The sequence below is a fragment of the Oncorhynchus nerka genome, linkage group LG28, assembly GCF_034236695.1.
Source record: "Oncorhynchus nerka isolate Pitt River linkage group LG28, Oner_Uvic_2.0, whole genome shotgun sequence".
Lineage (NCBI taxonomy): Eukaryota > Metazoa > Chordata > Actinopteri > Salmoniformes > Salmonidae > Oncorhynchus > Oncorhynchus nerka.
This window is the reverse complement of record NC_088423.1, coordinates 42621820-42646631: the sequence shown is the minus strand read 5'-3', so window position 1 is coordinate 42646631 and position 24812 is coordinate 42621820. Positions and strand designations below refer to the sequence as shown.

Sequence of the window (24812 nt, the reverse complement as noted above, 5' to 3'; positions counted from 1 at the left end):
CTGTGCACCTGCGTCTGTGTTCGACCGGCTGCAATCGTAAACAAAATATTCTGCTGTGCAGCATTGGCCCACTTTTGAGATTGTGAACACCCTCAGCCACCCACCCACACATCATTCACGTTTAAGGTCAGAGTTTTCCTTTCACACCTGTAACGCTATCTTTGTGGAGGAAGAGAGTGCGGGAGGAGGTTCTGGTTCAGGTTCTGCCGTGGCTATTTTGGGCTTCATGAGAAAATGTGTTCATGACACAGGGCTTCGGAGATGGCCTGGTTTTGAGTTGGGGGAGGGGACATGGTGGGAAATTCACGAGGCTGCAATTTTTAGGCCATATGGAAGCATCATGAAATCAGATGATCAGTAAACTGACCCTGCCTCATGTTCTGACTTGTTCTCTGAAGACGTAGGGTTTTGGGCCACTGTCAGCAAACAGACGACGTGTACCCACTGGGAACAACTCAGTCTGACAGGAAGTTACAATCTTAAGGTTTTATAGCTGCCTTTGATTTATTATGCTGTTAGCTGAGCAGTTTTTGAAAGTGCAAACAAATTATTTTTGTCTATCAATGTCAAGTTAACATGTATTTGTACTTTTAATTTAATTGCTGTCTTTGTTGACCCTGCTTCACCACTTTTCCTGCTGTTTCAGTTTTGCGTGAGAAAGACATTATCCTGAGGACACATTTTGGATACGAGAACATGGTGTGATCTGATGTGCACTAACCCTACTTTCTCTCTCTCTCTCTCTCTTCTCTCTCACATTCTGCCCCTCCTTCAGGCTTTTTCACCCTCTGACGCCCCCAAGATGAGCAGGCTGGGCCTCCACAGGGGGCAGTGTTCAGGGTGCGCCCCAGCCCCAACCGGCCCCCAGCCGAGAAGCTGCTGAACATAACGTACAGCCACACACACACAGAACCTGAGAGCAGGAGCTACACACCCACGATAGGGTCGAGATACAACCAGTGTCTCCTGATAACGGCCGTGTTTACATGTGTACAAGGGAGTGGTGTGGTGTTCAGTGACGGAGAAAGGAGAGAGATCCGCCGAGAGGAGGGGAGCCAACGGAGGAGGAGGAGTGTGAGGAACACACAGAGAGAGAAACCCAATCCTCTTCGGTAGCAGAGCTGCGGACGGGCGAGCCTGGGAGAAAGAGAGAGAGAGGGAGGAGAGTGTAGAGAGAGCCCTGAGCCCAGCGCAGACGGTCAGAGCAGCCAGCCAGGCATCTTGTCCTGCATCCAGAGAGGTGGAGAGACGAGCAGAGCCCCAGACGGAGAGTCATGGGCTATGGGGGCCATGGTGACCTAGCGTAAATGGCTATTCCTCAGCACAGCTTGGTGCCAGTGTCTGGAGTTCAACCCTCCCCCTCCTCCTCCTCTTCTTGTGTCCCTGCCCGCTGCTGTGCCACGCTGCTGTTCGTCCCCGACGCTGCCTTCTGCTCTGCCCCTGTCGTGCTGCGGCTATGGTGGCCAGCCTGTGGAAGCTGGTGCGGGGCGTCAGGCAACTGGAGCTCCATCGCCTCATCCTGGCGCTCATCGTCTTCTGCCTCCTCTCCATGGCCTTCTTGGCCTACTACGTCAGCAACAGCCCCAAGATCAAGGAGGCACCCCCGCTGCCCTTCAGTGACTGCGGGGGGGTGCCGGTGACTCTGGGAGGGGGGCAGCGGGCGCCCCTCTTCCTGCCTCGCTCAGGTCGACTGCGCCAGGTGAAGGCCATGGACAACTCTCGTACGGATCCGGTGGTGCTGGTGTTTGTAGAGAGCATCTACTCTCAGCTGGGCCAGGAGATCGTGGCCATCCTGGAGTCCAGCCGCTTCCGCTACCGCACCGAGATCGCCCCGGGGAAGGGAGACATGCCCACGCTGACTGAGCGCAACCGTGGCCGATACGCCCTCGTTATCTACGAGAACTTGCTGAAGTACGTCAACCTGGACGCCTGGAACCGCGATCTGCTGGACAAGTACTGCGTGGAGTACAGTGTAGGCATCATCGGCTTCTTCAAGGCCAACGAGAACTCGTTGCTCAGCGCCCAACTCAAGGGCTTCCCTCTCTTTCTGCACTCCCACCTGGGCCTGAGGGACTACCGAATCAACCCCAATGCCCCACTGCTTTACATCACCAGACCTAATGAGGTGGAGCAGGGCCCCCTGCCCGGGGACGACTGGACTGTGTTCCAGTCCAACCACTCCACCTACGAGCCTGTCCTCCTGGCCAGCACCAAGTCCTCTGACGCCCTGACCCACCTGGGGCCACTCAGGGCTATGCACTCCACCGTGGTCCAGGACCTGGGGCTTCACGACGGCATCCAGAGGGTCTTGTTTGGAAACAACCTGTCCTACTGGTTGCACAAGCTGGTGTTTGTGGACGCCATCGCCTACCTGACGGGCAAGCGGCTCTGCCTCTCGCTGGAGCGCCACCTGCTGGTGGACGTGGACGACATCTTCGTGGGCAAGGAGGGCACCCGCATGAAGGTGACCGACGTAGAGGTGGGTTCACTCGGTCTTTCTTTCTCTCACACTCTCTCTCTCTGCTCTCACGGTAGGCCTGTATGTGAGGCTCAATTCATTTGCCTAGGTTCACTGTCAGTGGTAATTAAGATTGTGTAAAGATTATTAATAATGCAGAAACACAGAATATTCCAAAAGGGAAGATTATTTCAGTCTGTCACCTTAACAAGTGTAGATGTTTCTGTTAAAGCACCTTTTGATTATTTTAAGAAAGTGTGTCTTTCCTACTCCTCTCACCGTGGGACACACGGTTGAACATATTGATTTCCATTGCCATTCTCCGTAAGGTGTGACTTGCTTCTAAGGCAAGGCCAAATAAAGTCTAGCGTTTATTAGGATGAATCGCAACAGGATCGGTCTCTTCTGCCATTAGTCTAGTATCTGGTTGTTAGTATGCTACTGTGTCAAATAGATTTACGTTCTCTTCACTTTGAGAAAACCTCCACTGGACAACGTTAAGGCTTTTCCAGTCTTGAACAAAACCGTGTTTGAGTCTCCAGTACGTCACAGCACTCTTAATGGGTTTTCTCACCGCTCTATATAGCTGTTGAACACATTTAACCCACGTCAGCAGTTTGCGGTGCAAAAAAGCGAGCCACGTTGCCTGGAGGGCCACTCTGCCAAATGCATCAAACTAAATTAACACAATTAATGGGAAATAATAGGAGTATTAATTAGGCTTTAGCACTGATAACAGGGATGCAGTTTAGAGTGTAATGGGGGACGGTACAAGGGGGCAAACTTGTCGATTCAGAAAAAAGAGACCTGCTCACTCCAAGAGTGTCTCCTTCCCCACGAGTGGTAGAGGGGTGGGGAGGTGCAGGGCAACCCAGAGTCGTTCAACCAGTTAATGAGCCTGTCATCAACTAAACCTGACAAGGTTGGTACCAGGCAGTTGCATAAAAAGGGCATATGGAAGGAGAAATGTACTGTTGGCACCGCCGCTGTGTTTAGTTATCACACCACCGGTTAGACATTTCTGCTTAATTGCTCCTGTGGAAATTGTATGACTAATAGACCATTGACGTCTCAGGCAGCCGAGTCAGGTACATGCTTTTGAGGCCATTCTCTAAATGGAGAAAGCAACATTACATTACGTGTATATATGGATTAATTGTGGAGCACAGAATAGAACAGCCAAGGTAGTGTAGTCGGAAGAATGGCCCATTGATTTTGCTCACCTCAATCTTCTGAACAGAAGTGGTCCTCTCTGAAAGGAATTGGCCAACTTGGTCTCTCGAGCATCAAGTCAATGGAACCACTTACCACTTTCTAATGTGTTAAAGATGCTGAAATGTATTTGATGTCTATCCAAATAACATTTTCACCACAGCATATTGATCCAGAGAGTTATACCACATGACCAAAAGTATGTCGAACTTCCCATTTCAAAATCATGAGCATTAATATGGAGTTGGTCCCCCCTTTGCCATTAACACTCTTCTGGGAAGGCTTTCCACTAGATGTTGGAACATTGCTGCTGGGATTGCTTCAATTCAGTCACAAGAGCATTAGTGAGGTCGGGCACTGATTTTGGACAGTAGGCCTGGCTCGCAGTGGGCTTTCCAATTCATCCCAAAGGTGTTCGGTGGTGTTGAGGTTAGGGCTCTTGTGCAGGCCAGTCAAGTTCTTCCACATCAATCTTGATAAACCATTTCTGTACGTACCTCGCTTTGTGCACGGGGGCATTGTCAAGCTGAAACAGTGAAGGACCTTCCACAAACTGTTGCCACATAGTTGGAAGCACAGAATTGTCTAAAATGACATTGTATGCTGTAGCGTTAAGGTTTCCCTTCATTGGCACTAAGGGGCCTAGCCCAAACCATGAAGAACAGCCCTAGACCATTATTCTTCCTCCACAAAACTTTACAGTTGCCGCTATGCATTGGGACAGGTAGCTTTTTCCTGGCATCCACCGAACTCAGATTCGTCCGTCAGACACGTTTCCACTGCGCTAGTGTCCAATGGCTGCGAGCTTTACACCACTCCAGCCGACGCTTGGCATTGCACATGGTGATTTTAGGCTTGTGTGCTGCTGCTCAGCCATGAAAACCCATTTCATGAAGCTCCTAACCAGCAGTTATTGTGCTGACGTTGCTTCCAGAGGCAGTTTGGAACTCATAGTGAGTATTGCAACCGAGGACAGATAAATTTCACCCGCTACAGAACTTGGCAGTCCTGTTCTGTGAGCTTGTGTGGCCTACCACTTCTCAGCTGAGCCATTGCTGCTCCTAGATGTTTCCACTTCACAATAACAGCACTTACAGTTGACCGGGACAGCTCTAGCTCATAGATTTTGGTCAGGTTTCTTCCACCTGTCCTGACATGGTGTAAAATGTTGTGGCTGTTGCCATGCAGACTATAGTTTAATTACTGCTGTGTTGCCTTCCTGCACTACCACCTGGCCTCCTGTTCAACAAAGCAGCTTTAATCACCTCAAGCAGTTGTGAGGCGAGTAGCAGGGCATAAACAAGGCGTGGCTAAAGGTGTCCGCATGCTTCCCAGCCGAAACATATATTATGACGACATTTTGTGACGTTTTTGTTTGTTTAGGACTTTTGGGGGGGGATTGTTTGGTAAAAAAAAAAATCTTGAGGCAAGCTGAAGTTGGTACCCGAAGTCTATGCCCCTTCGTCAACAATGGGAATTCTTCAGTAAAGTCTTTGTCATTTTTTTATTTTTTTTTATTTCACCTTTATTTAACCAGGTAGGCAAGTTGAGAACAAGTTCTCATTTACAATTGCGACCTGGCCAAGATAAAGCAAAGCAGTTCAACAGATACAACGACACAGAGTTACACATGGAGTAAAACAAACATACAGTCAATAATACAGTATAAACAAGTCTATATACAATGTGAGCAAATGAGGTGAGAACGGAGGTAAAGGCAAAAAAGGCCATGGTGGCGAAGTAAATACAATATAGCACAATAAAACACTGGAATGGTAGTTTTGCAATGGAAGAATGTGCAAAGTAGAAATAAAAATAATGGGGTGCAAAGGAGCAAAATAAATAAATAAATTAAATACAGTTGGGAAAGAGGTAGTTGTTTGGGCTAAATTATAGGTGGGCTATGTACAGGTGCAGTAATCTGTAAAATGCTCTGACAGTTGGTGCTTAAAGCTAGTGAGGGAGATAAGTGTTTCCAGTTTCAGAGATTTTTGTAGTTCGTTCCAGTCATTGGCAGCAGAGAACTGGAAGGAGAGGCGGCCAAAGAAAGAATTGGTTTTGGGGGTGACTAGAGACGCTCCAGTGTGCTACAGGTGGGAGATGATATGGTGACCAGCGAGCTGAGATAAGGGGGGACTTTACCTAGCAGGGTCTTGTAGATGACATGGAGCCAGTGGGTTTGGCGACGAGTATGAAGCGAGGGCCAGCCAACGAGAGCGTACAGGTCGCAATGGTGGGTAGTATATGGGGCTTTGGTGACAAAACGGATTGCACTGTGATAGACTGCATCCAATTTGTTGAGTAGGGTATTGGAGGCTATTTTGTAAATGACATCGCCAAAGTCGAGGATTGGTAGGATGGTCAGTTTTACAAGGGTATGTTTGGCAGCATGAGTGAAGGATGCTTTGTTGCGAAATAGGAAGCCAATTCTAGATTTAACTTTGGATTGGAGATGTTTGATATGGGTCTGGAAGGAGAGTTTACAGTCTAACCAGACACCTAAGTATTTGTAGTTGTCCACGTATTCTAAGTCAGAGCCGTCCAGAGTAGTGATGTTGGTCAGGCGGGTAGGTGCAGGTAGCGATCGGTTGAAGAGCATGCATTTAGTTTTACTTGTATTTAAGAGCAATTGGAGGCCACGGAAGGAGAGTTGTATGGCATTGAAGCTTGCCTGGAGGGTTGTTAACACAGTGTCCAAAGAAGGGCCGGAAGTATACAGAATGGTGTCGTCTGCGTAGAGGTGGATCAGACACTCACCAGCAGCAAGAGCGACCTCATTGATGTATACAGAGAAGAGAGTCGGTCCAAGAATTGAACCCTGTGGCACCCCCATAGAGACTGCCAGAGGTCCGGACAGCAGACCCTCCGATTTGACACACTGAACTCTATCAGAGAAGTAGTTGGTGAACCAGGCGAGGCAATCATTTGAGAAACCAAGGCTGTCGAGTCTGCCAATGAGGATGTGGTGATTGACAGAGTCGAAAGCCTTGGCCAGATGAATACGGCTGCACAGTAATGTTTCATATAGATGGCGGTTAAGATATCGTTTAGGACCTTGAGCGTGGCTGAGGTGCACCCATGACCAGCTCTGAAACCAGATTGCATAGCAGAGAAGGTATGGTGAGATTCGAAATGGTCGGTAATCTGTTTGTTGACTTGGCTTTCGAAGACCTTAGAAAGGCATGGTAGGATAGATATAGGTCTGTAGCAGTTTGGGTCAAGAGTGTCCCCCCCTTTGAAGAGGGGGATGACCGCAGCTGCTTTCCAATCTTTGGGAATCTCAGACGACACGAAAGAGAGGTTGAACAGGCTAGTAATAGGGGTGGCAACAATTTCGTCAGATAATTTTAGAAAGAAAGGGTCCAGATTGTCTAGCCCGGCTGATTTGTAGGGGTCCAGATTTTTCAGCTCTTTCAGAACATCAGCTGAATGGATTTGGGAGAAGGAGAAATGGGGAAGGCTTGGGCGAGTTGCTGTTGGGGTGCAGTGCTGTTGACCGGGGTAGGAGTAGCCAGGTGGAAAGCATGGCCAGCCGTAGAAAAATGCTTATTGAAATTCTCAATTATGGTGGATTTATCAGTGGTGACAGTGTTTCCTATCTTCAGTGCAGTGGGCAGCTGGGAGGAGGTGTTCTTATTCTCCATGGACTTTACAGTGTCCCAGAATTTTTTGAGTTAGTGTTGCAGGAAGCAAATTTCTGCTTGAAAAAGCTAGCCTTGGCTTTTCTAACTGCCTGTGTATAACGGTTTCTAGCTTCCCTGAACAGCTGCATATCACGGGGGCTGTTCGATGCTAATGCAGAACGCCATAGGATGTTTTTGTGTTGGTTAAGGGCAGTCAGGTCTGGGGAGAACCAAGGGCTATATCTGCTCCTGGTTCTAAATTTCTTGAATGGGGCATGTTTATTTAAGATGGTTAGGAAGGCATTTAAAAAAAAAAATATCCAGGCATCCTCTACTGACGGGATGAGATCAATATCCTTCCAGGATACCCCGGCCAGGTCGATTAGAAAGGCCTGCTCGCTGAAGTGTTTCAGGGAGCGTTTTACAGTGATGAGTGGAGGTCGTTTGACAGCTGACCCATTACGGATGCATGCAATGAGGCAGTGATCGCTGAGATCTTGGTTGAAGACAGCAGAGGTGTATTTAGAGGGGAAGTTGGTTAGGATGATATCTATGAGGGTGCCCGTGTTTAAGGGGTACCTGGTAGGTTCATTGATAATTTGTGTGAGATTGAGGGCATCAAGTTTAGATTGTAGGATGGCTGGGGTGTTAAGCATGTTCCAGTTTAGGTCGCCTAGCAGCACGAGCTCTGAAGATAGATGGGGGGCAATCAGTTCACATATGGTGTCCAGAGCACAGCTGGGGGCAGAGGGTGGTCTATAGCAGGCGGCAACAGTGAGAGACTTGTTTTTAGAGAGGTGGATTTTTAAAAGTAGAAGTTCAAATTGTTTGGGTACAGACCTGGATAGTAGGACAGAACTCTGCAGGCTATCTTTGCAGTAGATTGCAACACCGCCCCCTTTGGCAGTTCTATCTTGTCTGAAAATGTTGTAGTTTGGAATAAAAATTTCTGAATTTTTGGTGGTCTTCCTAAGCCAGGATTCAGACACAGCTAGAACATCCGGGTTGGCAGAGTATGCTAAAGCAGTGAATAGAACAAACTTAGGGAGGAGGCTTCTAATGTTAACATGCATGAAACCAAGGCTATTACGGTTACAGAAGTCATCAAAAGAGAGCGCCTGGGGAATAGGAGTGGAGCTAGGCACTGCAGGGCCTGGATTCACCTCTACATCGCCAGAGGAACATAGGAGGAGAAGAATAAGGGTGCGGCTAAAAGCAATAAGAATTGGTCGTCTAGAACGTCTGGAACAGAGAGTAAAAGGAGGTTTCTGGGGGCGATAAAATAACATCAAGGTATAATGTACAGACAAAGGATGTGAATACAGTGGAGGTAAACCTAGGTATTGAGTGATGAAGAGAGAGATATTGTCTCTAGAAACATCATTGAAACACCATTGAAATCATTCAATGTGAGATGACTCGTTTTAAGGCAAATTGTTTCATTTAGAAATACTGCACCAAACATCTTAGTTGGATTTAAAATTGCGCGAACAAACGAGAGAACTATTGTAAAGTAGACTGTGTCTGTAAAATGTGTATAAGATGAAGGTAAAAGCAGAAGTGTTTATTAGTTTACTCCAATTGGAGGATCGGCGGTAGGGTTTGCGGGGAATAATAATAAAGGTATTCTTTTTTAAAAGTATGTATAAGAGCGTCTGCTAAATGACTTAAATGTAAATGTAAATGTATATGTATGCATGCGTGTATGGATATATATATTTACCAAAAAGATATGGGGGATTGGAAATGATGCAGACAATTACATTGGAAGCAACATTATTTTCACAATATTAAGCTGATCCACCCCTTAAAAAAAATATATAAAAAAAATTGCGGACTGCACACTCGTTCGATTTGCCTATCACTCGTTTGACTAGCCACCAGCCGAACTGAAGCATGCTGATGCCTTAATGGACCACTAATCTCGTCTATTCTCACTCTGGGGGTGCAGCCTCAGACTCCTAAACACTAAAGCTGATTTCCCATACACGCATACCCCTGTTCACTTTTCCATGGTGCATTTGATATGGTTGACTCCTTCGGTGTAACGTCAGCGATACTCTATTTGCTTTAGATGGTTGAATTTACATACAGTGCACTTGGAGTGCTTCCATATTCACTCCGGTTGGATGGGTACTCTCTCACCTTAGCATCTTAAATAAGCATTTATATTTCTCTGCCCATATGGTAAATGGCAGCTGCTGATGTTTGTCCTTGGCCATGTCCCCTTTCATCATCCTCCTGTTATGCAGGCCAGGTGGGAGTCCTGTTGACAGTCTAAGTCTTAAGCCTCTGGGTCAGCCAATGCCCAGAGGCTTAAGTCAGATCATCACTGCAGGGTGAGGTTTTTAGCCAGCCAGGGGAATTCACAATGTCTTTAGATTTTTCTCAAGACAATTCAAGCATATTGAGGTCAATGATCTGAAGAAGAAATGGAAGCGCACACAGACGGTGGAGATCAGTTGCAGTGGAGACTGACTGACAAGGGCCCCCTGACCAACCCTTATACCCCACCCTCATTCTGTCCATCTGCCCTTCTGTTTACCCCAGCTCTCCCTACCTATACTCTTCTTTTCCAGGCTGGCACCAAGTTCTGTCTGTGTGCCCACAGGACAATGCCCCTTACCTCATCCCCCTGTTTAGTTTCGCATCTCTCAGTCCCCCACGTCCTCCTCAGAAACACTGAAGGACTTTCGAAAAAGAGGAGCAGTTGTTGTTGTGCTGGAGGAGAAGGAGAAGATATCAGACACTGCTGTTCAGTTTCTGATCGCCGCTTGTCATCAGACATGAATTATGTCTTGATAAGTCTGTGGGGAGACATATCTCTGTCAGCAAACCTCAGGTGCTCCTAGGCAGCCAATACTGAGACATGGATCATATTTCCACACACACACACACACAAACACACACACAGACCCCATAAACACTCACACACACTCATCCTAATCTGCAAGGAAAATAAACAGTGAATGCACACATGCTCAAGGACATCAGTACCCCTTTAAATAAGTCAGCGATTGGGTCTTATCAGGTACAGCTGCTATCTCTCTCCCAGAGGTTTGAACAGTGGAGGTAAAGTGCATAGCTCTGCAGCTCTGGGTTGATATGTGGAGGCAGAGCAGCAATCTCTTTCCCCATGCTGTGATTTGTGTGAGGATGCTGCTGTAGTCATCTGATATAGCTGATAAAGTGTGACGGTTTGGGGAATTTGTTGAACAGGACTCCAGGGCTCCACAGGTTTGCTTTGCAATCCCATTAAAATCTTTACAAGACCCCAACATGTGCACATTTTTTTTTACCCTTTATGGGTACAGCAGATATTTTTATTTATTTATTACTTGTCTTTCCACTCGGACTTTTATGATGCATCTGCATTTTGTTGTATCCAATCTAGTTGTTAAAGGCCCAATGCAGCTGTTTTTGTCTCAATATCAAATAATTTCCTGGTAACAATTAAGGACCTTACTGTGATTGTTTTCAATTAAAGTAGTCAAAAACAAACAAAAATAGCTTCTTAGCAAAGACCGATTTCTCAAGCAAGCATTTTGCAAGGACTGTCTGGGCGTGGTCTGAGTGGGAAGGGGAAAACTGAAAACAAGCTGTTATTGGCAGAGAGGTTTAGAACTCTCTTTCTTTTTGGTCTCACCAGGCAGGCCAAAGCATCATCCCGCCAAAACAGGCTGCAATGTCATGCAGGCTTTTCAAACAGCTCTTACACTAAAAGGGTATTATTAGGGCTGTGGCGGTCACAACATTTTGTCAGCCAGTGATTATCAAGCAGTGACCGTACTTACATATCCCAACCAGAAGCCATGAATTACAGGCAACATCCGCAATGAGTATAAGGCTAGAGCTGCCGCTTTCAAGGAGCGGGACACTAACCTGGACGCTTATAAGAAATTCCACTATGCCCTCAAACGAACCATCAAACGGGCAAAGCGTCAATACAGGACTAAGATTGATTAACACTACACCGGCTCTGATGCTCGTCGAATGTTGCAAACTATTATGGACTACAAAGGGAAATCCAGCTGCGAGCTTCCCAGTGACTTGAGCCTACCAGACAGGCTAAATGCCTTTTATGCTCGCTTCGAGGCAAGCAACACTGAAACATGCATGAGAGCACCAGCTGTTCCGGACAACTGTGTGATCACACTCTCTGTAGCCGATGTGAGCAAGACCTTTAAACAGGTCAACATTCAGACATATTACCAGGACGTGTACTCAAAGCATGAGCGGACCAACTGGCAAGTGTCTTCACTGACATTTTCAACCTCTCCCTGACCGAGTCTGTAATACCTACATGTTTCAAGCAGACCACTATAGTCCATGTGCCCAAGAGAGTGGAGGTAAACTGCCAAAATGACTACCACATTGTAGCACTCATGTCGGTAGCCATGAAGTGCTTTGAAAGGCTGGTCATGGCTCACATCAACACCATCGTCCCGGAAACCCTAGCCTAGACCCAGTCCAATTCACATACCGCCCCAACAGATCCACAAATGACGCAATCCCAATCGCACGCCACACTGCGCTTTCCCACCTGAACAAAAGGAACACCTATGTTAGAATGCTGTTCATTGACTATAGTTCAACACCATAGTGCCCTCAAAGCTCATCACTAAGCTAAGGACCCTGGGACTAAACACCTCCCTCTGCAACTGGATCCTGGACTTCCTGTTCACCCACGACTGTGTGGCCAAGCACGACTCCAAAACTTTCATTAAGTTTGCTGATGACACAACAGCCAGATCACCGACAATGATGAGACAGCCTATAGGGAGGACGTCCATAAGCTGCCAGTGTGGTGCCAGGACAACCCCCCCTCACTTTGTTTTTACACTGCTCGCTGTTTATTATCTATGCCTAGTCGACTAACCTGTACCCCAGTATATAGGCTCGTTATTAATATTTCATTGTAACTATTTTTTTAAACTTTAGTTTATTTAACTCTATTTTCTTAAAGGGCTTTTAGGTAAGTGTTTCACAGTCATTTCTACAACTGTTGAGTTCGATGCATGAGTCAAATAAAATTTGATTTGAAATAACTGTCTAGCGCAGGAACCCCTCGACAAAATTCCGCTGAAAAGGCAGTGCGCGAAATTCAAAAATATTTTTTTGAAGTATGTAACTTTCACACATTAACAAGTCCAATACAGGAAATGAAAGAAACATCTTGTTAATCTACCCATCGTGTCCGATTTCAAAAATGCTTTACATGTTAGGTCATAGCCAAGTCGAATAAACACACAGCCATTTTTCCAGCCAAAGATAGGGGTCACAAAAAGCAGAAATATAGATCAAATTAAACACTAACCTTTGATGATCTTCATCAGATGACACTCATAGGACATCATATTACATAATACATGTATGTTTTGTTTGATAATGTGCATATTTATATCCAGAAATCTCAGTTTACATTGGCGCCTTACGTGCAGTAATGTTTTGATTCCAAAACATCCATTGCATTTGCAGAAATACTCATAATAAACATTGATAAAAGATACAAGTGTGTTATTCACAGAATTAAAGATAGATAGACTTCCCCGTTAATGCAAACGCTGTGTCAGATTTTAAAAACACCTTACTGAAAAGGCATAATCTGAGGACTGCGCTCAGAACCCAAAACAGCCAGAGGAATATCCGCCATTTTGGAATGAACAAAGTTAGAAACAACACCATAAATATTCACTTACCTTTGATGATCTTCATCAGAAGGCATTCCCAGGAATCCCAGTTCGACAATAAATGACTGATTTGTTCCATAAAGTTCCATCATTTATGTCCAAATAGCCACTTGTTGTTAGCGTGTTCAGCCCAGTAATCCATCTTCATGAGGCGCAGGCACTTCATCCAGACAAAAACTCGAAAAGTTCCTTTGCAGTCATTTAGAAACATGTCAAATGATGTATGGAATCAATCTTTAGGATGTTCTTAACATAAAACATCAATAATGTTCCAACCGGAGAATTCCTTTGTCTTCAGAAAAGCACTGGAACGAGAGGTGACTCTGTCAGGGGTGCGCGTCATGAGACCAAGGCTCTCTGCCAGACCACTGACTCAGAGGTCTCATGAGCCTCTCCTTTATAGTAGAATGCTCATTCAAGTATCAAAAGACGGTTGACATCTGGTGGAAGCCGTAGGAAGTGCAACTTTATCCATATCTCAATGTATTCGGTAGGCCAAGCTTTGAAAAACTACAAACCTCAGATGTCCCTCTTCCTGGTTAGATTTTTTCTCAGGTTTTCACCTGCCATATGAGTTCTGTTATACTCACAGATATCATTCAAACAGTTTTAGAAACTTCAGAGTGTTTTCTATCCAATACTAATCATAATACGCATGTATTAGCATCTGGGACAGAGTAGGAGGCAGTTCTCTGGGCACGCTATTCATCCAAAAGTGAAAATGCTGCCCCCTATCCCAAAAAGTTTAATATAAGCATATTTTGCTTATCCTGTCTTCCGCACGTAGCCTACAAGCCACTGATGCACACCGTTGGAACATCTACATTTCAGAAGAACAGAATAGCATACTCTTAGTTGTCCTTAGAGTGGAAAGTTTTCAGACCCCTTCACTTTTTCCACATTTTGATACATTACAGCCGTATTCTGAAATTGATTCAATAGTTTTTTCCCCCCTCATCAATCTACATATGATGACAAAGCAAAAACAGATTTTTAGAATTTGTCAAATGTATTACAAAAAATGGTATCACCTTTACATTAGTATTCAGACCCTTTACTCAGTACTTTGTTGAAGCACCTTTGGCAGCGATAGCAGCCTCGAGTCTTCTTGGGTATGACGCTACACACCTGTATTTGGCAAGTTTCTCCAATTCTTCTCTGCAGATCCTCTCAAAATCTGTCAGGTTGGATGGGGAGGGATGCTATTTTCAGATCTCTCCAGAGACATTCGATCGACTTCAAGTCCGTACTCGGGTTGGCCACTCAAGGACAATCAGAGACTTGTCCCGAAGCCACTCCTGCATTGTCTTGGCTGTGTGCTTAGGGTCGTTGTCCTTATGGAAGGTGAACCTTCTCCCCAGTCTGAGGTCCTGGGAGCTCTGGAGCTTTTTCATCAATGATCTCTCTGTATTTTGCTCCGTTAATCTTTCTCTCGATCCTGACTAGTCTCCCAGTCCCTGCTGCTGAAAAACATCCACATAGCATGATGCTGCCACCACCATGCTTCACCGTAGGGATAGTGCCAGGTTTCATCCAGACGTGACACTTGGCATTCAGGCCAAAGAGTTCAATCTTGGTTTCATCAGACCAGAGAATCTTGTTTCTCATGGTCTGAGAGTCCTATAGGTACCTTTTGACGAACTCCAAGCGGGCTGTCATGTGCCTTTTACTGAGGGGTGGCTTCAGTCTGGTCACTTTATTATAAAGGCCTAATTGGTGGAATGCTGCAGAGATGGTTGTCCTTCTGGAAGGTTCTCCCATCTCCACAGAGGAACACTGGAGCTCTGTCAGAGTGAACATCAGGTTCTTGGTCACCTCCCTGACAAAGGTCCTTCTCCCCCGATTGCTCAGTTTGGCGGGGTGGCCAGGTCTGGGAAGAGTCTTGGTGGTTCCGAACCTCTTCCATTTAAGAACGATGGAGTCCACTGTGTTCTTGGGGACCTTCAATGCTGCAGACATTTTTTGGTACCCTTCCCAGATATGTGCCTCGACACAATCCTGTCTCGGAGCTCTACGGACTATTCCTTTGACCTCATGGCTTGGTTTTTGCCTTATATAGACAGGTGTGTGCCTTTCCAAATCATGTCCAATCAATTGAATTTACCACAAGTGGACTTCAATCAAGTTGTAGAAACATCTCAAGGATGGTCAATGGAAACAGGATGCACCTGAGCTCAATTTCGAGTCTCACAGCAGAGGTTCTGAATACTTATGTCAATAAGGTATTTGTTTTTTTATTTTTTATGAATTGACAAACATTTATACAAACCGTTCCTTCGTCATTATGAGTATTGTATGTAGCTTGATGAGAGAAATTTTGTATTTAATCCATTTTAGAATAAGGCTGTAACGTAACCATGTGGAAAAAGTCAAGGGGTTTGAATACTTTCCGAATGCACCATATGTTATGTCCTGATCTCGTTATACCAAATGGCTGTGGGCTACAGTAGTTCATTTAGCAGACAAGATCTCCATATAATTCTGTGGCATTATTTTATATTAAAGCTGAATTGAAAGAATATTTTTTCCAAATGATTTGAGGGACTGCGCACTTGCGGCTATTCTGTGTTGAGCAGTTAACAAATAAATATGTACTCCTATCTGCTTAATTTAAAGTTATTAATGTAACTTTAGTTGTTCCTACAAATGTTGGGCTATATGTTTTGATTTTCAATACATTGTTAGGCTGTGTGATGCGTCTAATGATGATTTGATAAAAGTTGCTTGAAAGGCATGAGCTCTGCTTTGTTTTTGCGCAGGCTATACACACTTCATCAGTCTCTCATTCACAATCTGACAAGCACTTGATAATGCCTCAACTTCCTGGGAACATCCATTTTGTGTGACCGTAATGAACCCTAAAAGAAATCCCTGTTTTTTGCGACCAGTGGCCGTTGTGCTCTTGGCCCCGAGTGCTGCGTTGTGCCCTTCTCCCAGAGTGCTGCGCACTCCGAAGCACCTCTCACTCACATGGCTCTCCATCGCCTGATCAGGTTATCCTCAGAGGCTACAAGTGAAGACAGACACATCAGGGATGCAACTGCGCGCGTTCTTATCCATTTCCGAGGTGCATATTGAAGATATTGGAAGAACGGTCCACGTTTACTTTTCGTCAGCCCACAAGATGAGTAGGCCTAATGAACAGCAAAAGCACAAGCTTATGTCAATCTACTATCCCCCATAGTACAAAAGTTGACCTATTCTGTGCTATAAATAAATATTCCAAACATAGTCTGGGACAGTTGTGGGATGTGATAGATCTCAAATTAATACAACCACTAGCATAATTGTTTTTATTTTTATGTAATGTGGCTGACTCAACAGCTCTGAATGGTTAGCTTAAAATGTTGATAAACTATTAGGCTATTTCTTAACCTGTTGCTCCTACCCTCTTCTTTTTTGAACATTTTGTTAAAAATCGCGCAACATTTCAGCGCCCTGCTACTCATGCCAGGAATATAGTACGTTCATATGGTTAGAATGTGTGGATAGAAAACACTCGGACGTTTTTAAAACTGGTTAAATCACGACTGTGGCTATAACATAACGTGCGTTACATCGGAAAGCGCAGGAAAACCTGATCACAGAAAATGGAAATAAATATCCTTGCGCCACTTCCAGCAATTGTTCACAGTGAGCCGAATTAGATAAGACCGAGGATTCAACTCCCACAGCATCCCCATGTTGTCTAGAGTCTTGTGAATTGAATCATCTTTGATTCTTGGTTGAACCGAATCAGGGGAACCACTTACCTCCAGTCTCCGCCCAGATCATTTGGAAGAGCTCTCTCGTGAAATTTTTTCCAAGACGACAGCTAATGATTTTTACATCGCCTCCTGATGATTTTTATCGCTTATTAACGTTTACTAATACCTAAAGTAGCATTACAAACGTATTTCGAAGTGTTTTGTGAAAGTTTATCGTCTACTTTTTGAATTTTAAAAATGACGTTACGTTGTGAAATCGCTGTTTTTTTCGTTTATCACACAGTCTACATATAACGATATCTTGGCTTTATATGGCCCGATTTAATCGAAATAAAGACCCAATAGTGTTTATGGGACATCTAGGAGTGCCAACAAAGAAGATGGTGAAAGGTAATGACTGTTTTCTATTTTATTGTGCGGTTTGTGTAACGCCGAAATGCTAATTATTTTGTTTACGTCCCCTGCTTTGCTTTTGTGTTGTAGTGTATTGGTGCATGCTATCAGATAATAGCTTCTCATGCTGTCGCCGAAAAGCATTTTAAAAATCTGACTTGTTGCCTGGATTCACAACGAGTGTAGCTTTAATTCGATACCCTGCATGTGTATTTTAATGAACGTTTGAGTTTTAACTAATACTATTAGCATTTAGCGTAGCGCATTTGCATTTCCAGAGCTCTAGTTGGGACGCAAGCGTCCCGAGTAGAGGGAAGAGGTTAACATTATAAGCGCAGGAATGTGCACACGGCAGTAGGCTATAACCTTGAATGTTCCATTAGTGGGAAAACACCATTATCAAAAGTGACTGCAAATGTGATTATGCATGTAATGCTTTTATTATAAAGGTGCTTTTTTATGGTGATAATTATCTTTTCCAAACTTGAAACTCGCCCACTGTTTATGTATGCCAGTTAGACTTTGCCAAAATACCAGCGACAGTGTGTGAAAACCTTGTGAAGACTTACAGAAAACGTTTGACCTCTGTCATTGCCAACAAAGGGTATATAACAAAGTATTGAGATAAACTTTTGTTATTGACCAAATACTTATTTTCCACCATAATTTGCAAATAAATTCATTAAAAATCCTACAATGTGATTTTCTGGATTTTTTTTTTTCATTTTGTCTGTCATAGTTGAAGTGTACCTATGATGAAAATTACTGGACACTGTGTTAACAACCCTCCAGGCAAGCTTCAATGCCATACAACTCTCCTTCCGTGGCCTCCAATTGCTCTTAAATACAAGTAAAACTAAATGCATGCTCTTCAACCGATCGCTACCTGCACCTACCCGCCTGTCCAACATCACTACTCTGGACGGCTCTGACTTAGAATACGTGGACAACTACAAATACTTAGGTGTCTGGTTAGACTGTAAACTCTCCTTCCAGACCCATATCAAACATCTCCAATCCAAAGTTAAATCTAGAATTGGCTTCCTATTTCGCAACAAAGCATCCTTCACTCATGCTGCCAAACATACCCTTGTAAAATTGACCATCCTACCAATCCTCGACTTTGGCGATGTCATTTACAAAATAGCCTCCAATACCCTACTCAACAAATTGGATGCAGTCTATCACAGTGCTATCCGTTTTGTCACCAAAGCCCCATATACTACCCACCATTGCGACCTGTACGCTCTCGTTGGCTGGCCCTCGCTTCATACTCGCCGCCAAACCCACTGGCTCCATGTCATCTACAAGACCCTGCTAGGTAAAGTCCCCCCTTATCTCAGCTCGCTGGTCACCATAGCATCTCCCACCTGTAGCACACGCTCCAGCAGGTATATCTCTCTAGTCACCCCAAAACCAATTCTTTCTTTGGCCGCCTCTCCTTCCAGTTCTCTGCTGCCAATGACTGGAACGAACTACAAAAATCTCTTAAATTGGAAACACTTATCTCCCTCACTAGCTTTAAGCACCAACTGTCAGAGCATCTTACAGATTACTGCACCTGTACATAGCCCACCTATAATTTAGCCCAAACAACTACCTCTTTCCCAACTGTATTTAATTAATTTATTTATTTTGCTCCTTTGCACCCCATTATTTTTATTTCTACTTTGCACATTCTTCCATTGCAATACTACCATTCCAGTGTTTTACTTGCTATATTGTATTTACTTTGCCACCATGGCCTTTTTGCCTTTACCTCCTTCTCACCTAATTTGCTCACATTGTATATAGACTTGTTTTTTTTTTTTTTTTACTGTATTATTGACTGTATGTTTGTTTTACTCCATGTGTAACTCTGTGTCGTTGTATGTGTCGAACTGCTTTGCTTTATCTTGGCCAGGTCGCAATTGTAAATGAGAACTTGTTCTCAACTTGCTTACCTGGTTAAATAAAGGTGAAATAAAAATAAAATAAAACAGGCCTACTCATCTTTTTAAGTGGGAGAACTTGCACAATTGGTGGCTGACTAAATACTTTTTTGCCCCACTGTAAGTGATAGGCTAATATTGTCACCCATCAGACTATTCTTGATTTAATCTGTGACCGACCGGCTCGATTCGGTCTTATGTAGCAACATTTGAATTTGTGTTTTTTTCCATTGGATAAAAGTAAAGACTGAGAAAATGGTATATCATATACTACAGCTGAGGAACAATGGGAAAGGAATTCTGCTTTGAAAGTTGATACATTTGTAACCTCACTTTTGAGAAAATGGCCCTTGAATTCTTTGGTACACCTACTGGAGAGCTCTTCTTTGTCTACACCCATTCAACATCGTTCACACCCTTTTAAGCTTTATCACCACGCCTTAGCATCAGCAGCATCAGAGCTTGGAGAATCCTAATTACCGTGACTAAATGGTAATGTGGAATTTGACTGCCTTCATGACTCGTGACAGCTGGTGTGGCGGTAATACGGTCACCGAAATAGCCTAAGATATTATACATTTTACAATTTCAAAGTGTTATTCCGACATTGTGTGGAAATATATATGAAACACAGGAAGATCATGTTTTTGACTGCTCTGGGCCTTTAAGTTTGTCAGCAACATGATCGTTTTTAAAGCTAATAACTGCAATTGTGAATATAAATCCTATTCCTCTGTCATGTCCTCGTTTGCAGGCCTTGCTCAAAACGCAAAACAAGCTGCGAATGCTGGTCCCCAATTTTACCTTCAACCTCGGCTTCTCTGGAAAGTTCTATCACACAGGTGAGGGCATCACTAAGTGAAAAAAAAAAAACATACCCTGTACTAGACAGTGTCACTGTAGATTCTGAGTTTGATGGTGTCACTCTGTACCTATTATTTCCTTCCCGCCCTCTCTGCTCCCTTTCTCTTCCCTACCCCTCCAGGCACAGACGAGGAGGACCGGGGAGATGACATGCTGCTAAGACACAGGAAGGAGTTCTGGTGGTTCCCCCACATGTGGAGTCACATGCAGCCCCACCTGTTCCACAACGTCAGCGTACTGGCTGAGCAAATGAGGCTCAACATGCTGTTTGCCCAGGTGAGTGTGCGTCCGTGGACACCAAGCATCATAATCATACTATAGCTCTGTCTGGTAAGATGCCGTATATACAGTATGCTCATCCTCAGCACATCGTAGTTAGGCATGAAGTTATGGCCTTGTTGATCCAAATGGTGAGTGGTAATTGAATTTCTGGATGCTGGCCGTTGTGGATTTATCCTTGTGAGCAATTACCTGTCATTTCATATGCACAATGAATGAATATATATAATATCTACCATCCAATATCCTTGTGCTTCAGCTTGTATGTTAGAGTCTGGGGACTTGGCCATATTCCAAATAAAAATCAAATAAGGCCCATTCTTAATGTACAGTAACATGGCTTGCAGACATTGGTGCAAAAGATGCCCCCAAGGCTGCCTTATTGATGTAGTGAGAAGCATGCTGCCCCCAAGGCAGCTGTGCCTGTTGATGTAGTGAGTGGCATTGTGAGTCAGGGGCCTGGGCCCAGGGAGCAGACGGTGTCAGCGGGTGTGTGTGTGAGGTGAATACTAGCCAGCAGCAGCGTCCCCTCTCAGTAATCCCTGCTGCCAAACAGCTGCCCTTCTGGCTGACAGTGATGGACTGTGTCTCTGAGTGGTCAGGGGGGAGAGAGAGGGTAGTGGGTCCTTCATCACGGCTTAATGAGCATCAATGAGCTAGCTAGCCAACTTCTTTCGCCAATTAGCTTCACCTGGCCTGTGTGCGACGGTTGCAAAGTTGGTTTGTCTTTGTATACTCTGTGGGTCTAGTTAGGGACCGTAAATAAATTACACAATGTAAATGGGACAATCATTTCATGTTGCACATCTTTTAGTTGTTTCATTAAATGCTTTAAATATTTGTGTAGGAATTTCTACAATTTATAGTTGTTTTGAGATTAAGTCTCATTGCGATATCGAATGTCAAACCAAATTGTACAGTGTTTGTATACATTAATGTTGTGTCAGACAAGTATATATTCTGGGTTCTGTTGGGGTAAAGTTATATTCTTCAAAAATCAATGGGTATCATTCATTTATAAGTAAAAAAATTATGGAGCAACTGCGGATTCTAGCTTTAAGCATTCCCAGCACTCTGTGTTCTGCCAGCACAGTGCCACGGTACCACACTATACATTCAGTTTGATGTATTTGTGTTAGTCTATAAAGCTGGGCTCTCAAACTTTGTTCCAGGAGAGCTACCCTCCTGTAGGTTTTCGCTCCAACCCCAGTTGTATATATCCTGATTTATTCTTATCAACCAGCTAATTATTAGAATCAGGTGTGCTAGATTATGGTTGGAATGAAAACCTACAGGACGGTAGCTCTCCAGGAACATGGTTGGAGATCCCTGCTCTAAAGAATTTAAGCTCCTGCTGAGCTTCCTGACTGTTGCCTTTTTTACAGTGTCGTGATTTGTAGATCAAGCAGGGCTATGTTGCCCTCCAGTGGAGAAGTTGCACATCATTTTTTCTGCTGCGTGTTTGTTTTGAAGCAGACGGTGACTCATTCATGATCATTAAAATGGCAATTTAATCACGTTTGTTATTGCAATTTGTTCTGGGTGGGACATCCTGTCCCTAGACACTTCTGACATCCGTCTTTCTCTCTGTCTCATATCTATCCCCACCCCCCTCTTCCCCTCCAGGAGCATGGGATTCCTACAGACATGGGATATGCTGTGGCCCCCCACCACTCGGGGGTCTACCCTGTCCACAGCCAGCTGTATGAGGCCTGGAAGTCAGTGTGGGGCATCAAGGTGACCAGCACAGAGGAGTATCCTCACCTCAGACCAGCCCGCTACCGCAGGGGCTTCATCCACAATGGCATCCAGGTCAGTCATGGCAGTCAATCAGTTTATTGAAGGAGAAGTTGACCCAAAATCACACATTTCCCAAATGATTCCATACCTTGAAATTAGTTTGGTTGAGTTTGCCTTCTCCCTCTCTCTCCCTGCAGTCTAGAACTGGAATGAGTCTCGTGACGTATCTTTGTGCACTGCTAACTCTGTAATGTTGTCAGTCAACAAGCCATTGAGAAAATTCTTTGTTTTAATGAAAGCGTATGGCCGAATGAGCTGTTTTTAGCAAAAGTACCATTGCTTTTGAGACAGGAAATTTGTACTTTTCCACCTAAAATGATTGAGATTATTTTAGATAATTATTTAATGTGGCCGACTGAAACAACAGCGGAGATGGGCAACAACTGTGCATGTGCACTCTCATGGGGCAAACTCTGACATATACAGTACCGTTCAAAAGTTTGGGGTCACTTAGAAATGTCCTTGTTTTTGTCCATTAAAATACCATAATTGATCAGAAATACAGTGTGGACATTGTTAATGTTGTAAATGACTATTGTAGCTGGAAATGGCAGATTTATTTTATGGAATATCTACTGTCGTGGAAATTTCCTTAATTACCAAATGATGAGAGAGCAAATCACACGAGTCAGAGTTATGCTTAATCTTCACCTTTAATAATATTTAAGCTTTTGCAATAGCATTTTGACTTTCAACAGTTCAGAATCTCTAATGAAAAGTTGAGAGTGGCCAACATAATGGCAAATGGGATCCTTTATAGCAAAGATCCGCCCCCCTTAGACGACATGACAAACCACAGGTCTTTGGAACTTACACAAAGAAAAACCTGACTTCAGAGAGGGGTATCCCCAAAGAAGACAGAGTTGGCTGTAAATTATCGTTCAGTTTGGTCTCCTAAACAAAGCTCTTATCTCGTCCTTGGTACAAAATGGTACCAAGACATTACCCCCACCCTATGATGTATATCAAATTGTCATTTAGATACAACCAATTCTAAATACAACCAATTCTAAATACAACCAATCCTGGACAAACTCACGGAGAGGAGAGTGAGGAATATAGGTCAACATAGGAACAACAAAAGAGGGAGCATAGAATGATTCCAGACACTGCCATCCTCCTCTCTCCGATGGGAAAAGTAGGGAGTGACTGGCACACAGACACAGTGGGCAAAAGATATGTTTACACATGATGATACCTTGACCTCTCCCTTCTCTGCGGCCCAAACAACTTAGTCCTGACAGAGAACAGATAACTGCCAATGGCCACCACTATAGTACAACAAAATACATTCTTATGAGAAATAACTCATAAATCAAATCAAATTTTATTTGTCACATACACATGGTTAGCAGATGTTAATGCGAGTGTAGCGAAATGCTTGTGCTTCTAGTTCCGACAATGCAGTGATAACCAACAAGTAATCTAACTAACAATTCCAAAACTACTGTCTTATACACAGTGTAAGGGGGATAAAGAATATGTACATAAGGATATATGAATGAGTGATGGTACAGAGCAGCATACAGTAGATGGTATCGAGTACAGTATATACATATGAGATGAGTATGTAGACAAAGTAAACAAAGTGGCATAGTTAAAGTGGCTAGTGATACATGTATTACATAAGGATGCAGTCGATGATGTAGAGTACAGTATATACGTATGCATATGAGATGAATAATGTAGGGTAAGTAACATTGTATAAGGTAGCATTGTTTAAAGTGGCTAGTGATATATTTACATCAATTCCCATTATTAAAGTGGCTGGAGTTGGGTCAGTGTCAATGACAGTGTATTGGTAGCAGCTACTTAATGTTAGTGGTGGCTGTTTAACAGTCTGATGGCCTTGAGATAGAAGCTGTTTTTCAGTCTCTCGGTCCCAGCTTTGATGCACCTGTACTGACCTCGCCTTCTGGATGATAGCGGGGTGAACAGGCAGTGGTTCGGGTGGTTGATGTCCTTGATGATCTTTATGGCCTTCCTGTAACATCGGGTGGTGTAGGTGTCCTGGAGGGCAGGTAGTTTGCCCCCGGTGATGCGTTGTGCAGACCTCACTACCCTCTGGAGAGCCTTACAGTTGAGGGCGGAGCAGTTGCCGTACCAGGCGGTGATACAGCCCGCCAGGATGCTCTCGATTGTGCATCTGTAGAAGTTTGTGAGTGCTTTTGGTGACAAGCCGAATTTCTTCAGCCTCCTGAGGTTGAAGAGGCGCTGCTGCGCCTTCTTCACGACGCTGTCAGTGTGAGTGGACCAATTCAGTTTGTCTGTGATGTGTATGCCGAGGAACTTAAAACTTGCTACCCTCTCCACTACTGTTCCATCGATGTGGATAGGGGTGTTCCCTCTGCTGTTTCCTGAAGTCCACAATCATCTCCTTAGTTTTGTTGACGTTGAGTGTGAGGTTATTTTCCTGACACCACACTCCGAGGGCCCTCACCTCCCCCCTGTAGGCCGTCTCGTCGTTGTTGGTAATCAAGCCTAACACTGTTGTGTCGTCCGCAAACTTGATGATTGAGTTGGAGGCGTGAGTGGCCACGCAATCGTGGGTGAACAGGGAGTACAGGAGAGGGCTCAGAACGCACCCTTGTGGGGCCCCGTGTTGAGGATCAGCGGGGGAGGAGATGTTGTTGCCTACCCTCACCACTTGGGGGGCGGCCCGTCAGGAAGTCCAGTACCCAGTTGCACAGGGCGGGGTCGAGACCCAGGGTCTCGAGCTTGATGACGAGCTTGGAGGGTACTATGGTGTTGAATGCCGAGCTGTAGTCGATGAACAGCATTCTCACATAGGTATTCCTCTTGTCCAGTTGGGTTAGTGCAGTGTGGTTGAGATTGCATCGTCTGTGGACCTATTT

General features: G+C 44.4%; 1 protein-coding gene across 3 annotated transcripts in view; it reads left to right on the top strand.

The window, feature by feature from the left end:
* LOC115113237 (bifunctional heparan sulfate N-deacetylase/N-sulfotransferase 2-like) overlaps window positions 1-24812 on the top strand; it is a 234248-nt gene that overhangs the window by 192037 nt on the left and 17399 nt on the right. For all 3 annotated transcript variants that reach the window (XM_065012804.1, XM_029640651.2, XM_065012803.1), the window contains 4 exons: window positions 776-2479; window positions 19769-19856; window positions 20000-20154; window positions 21784-21969. In XM_065012804.1, coding sequence (XP_064868876.1) covers window positions 1457-2479; window positions 19769-19856; window positions 20000-20154; window positions 21784-21969 — 1452 coding nt within the window. In that variant the 5' untranslated portion in view covers window positions 776-1456. The remainder of the gene's footprint in view (window positions 1-775; window positions 2480-19768; window positions 19857-19999; window positions 20155-21783; window positions 21970-24812) is intronic.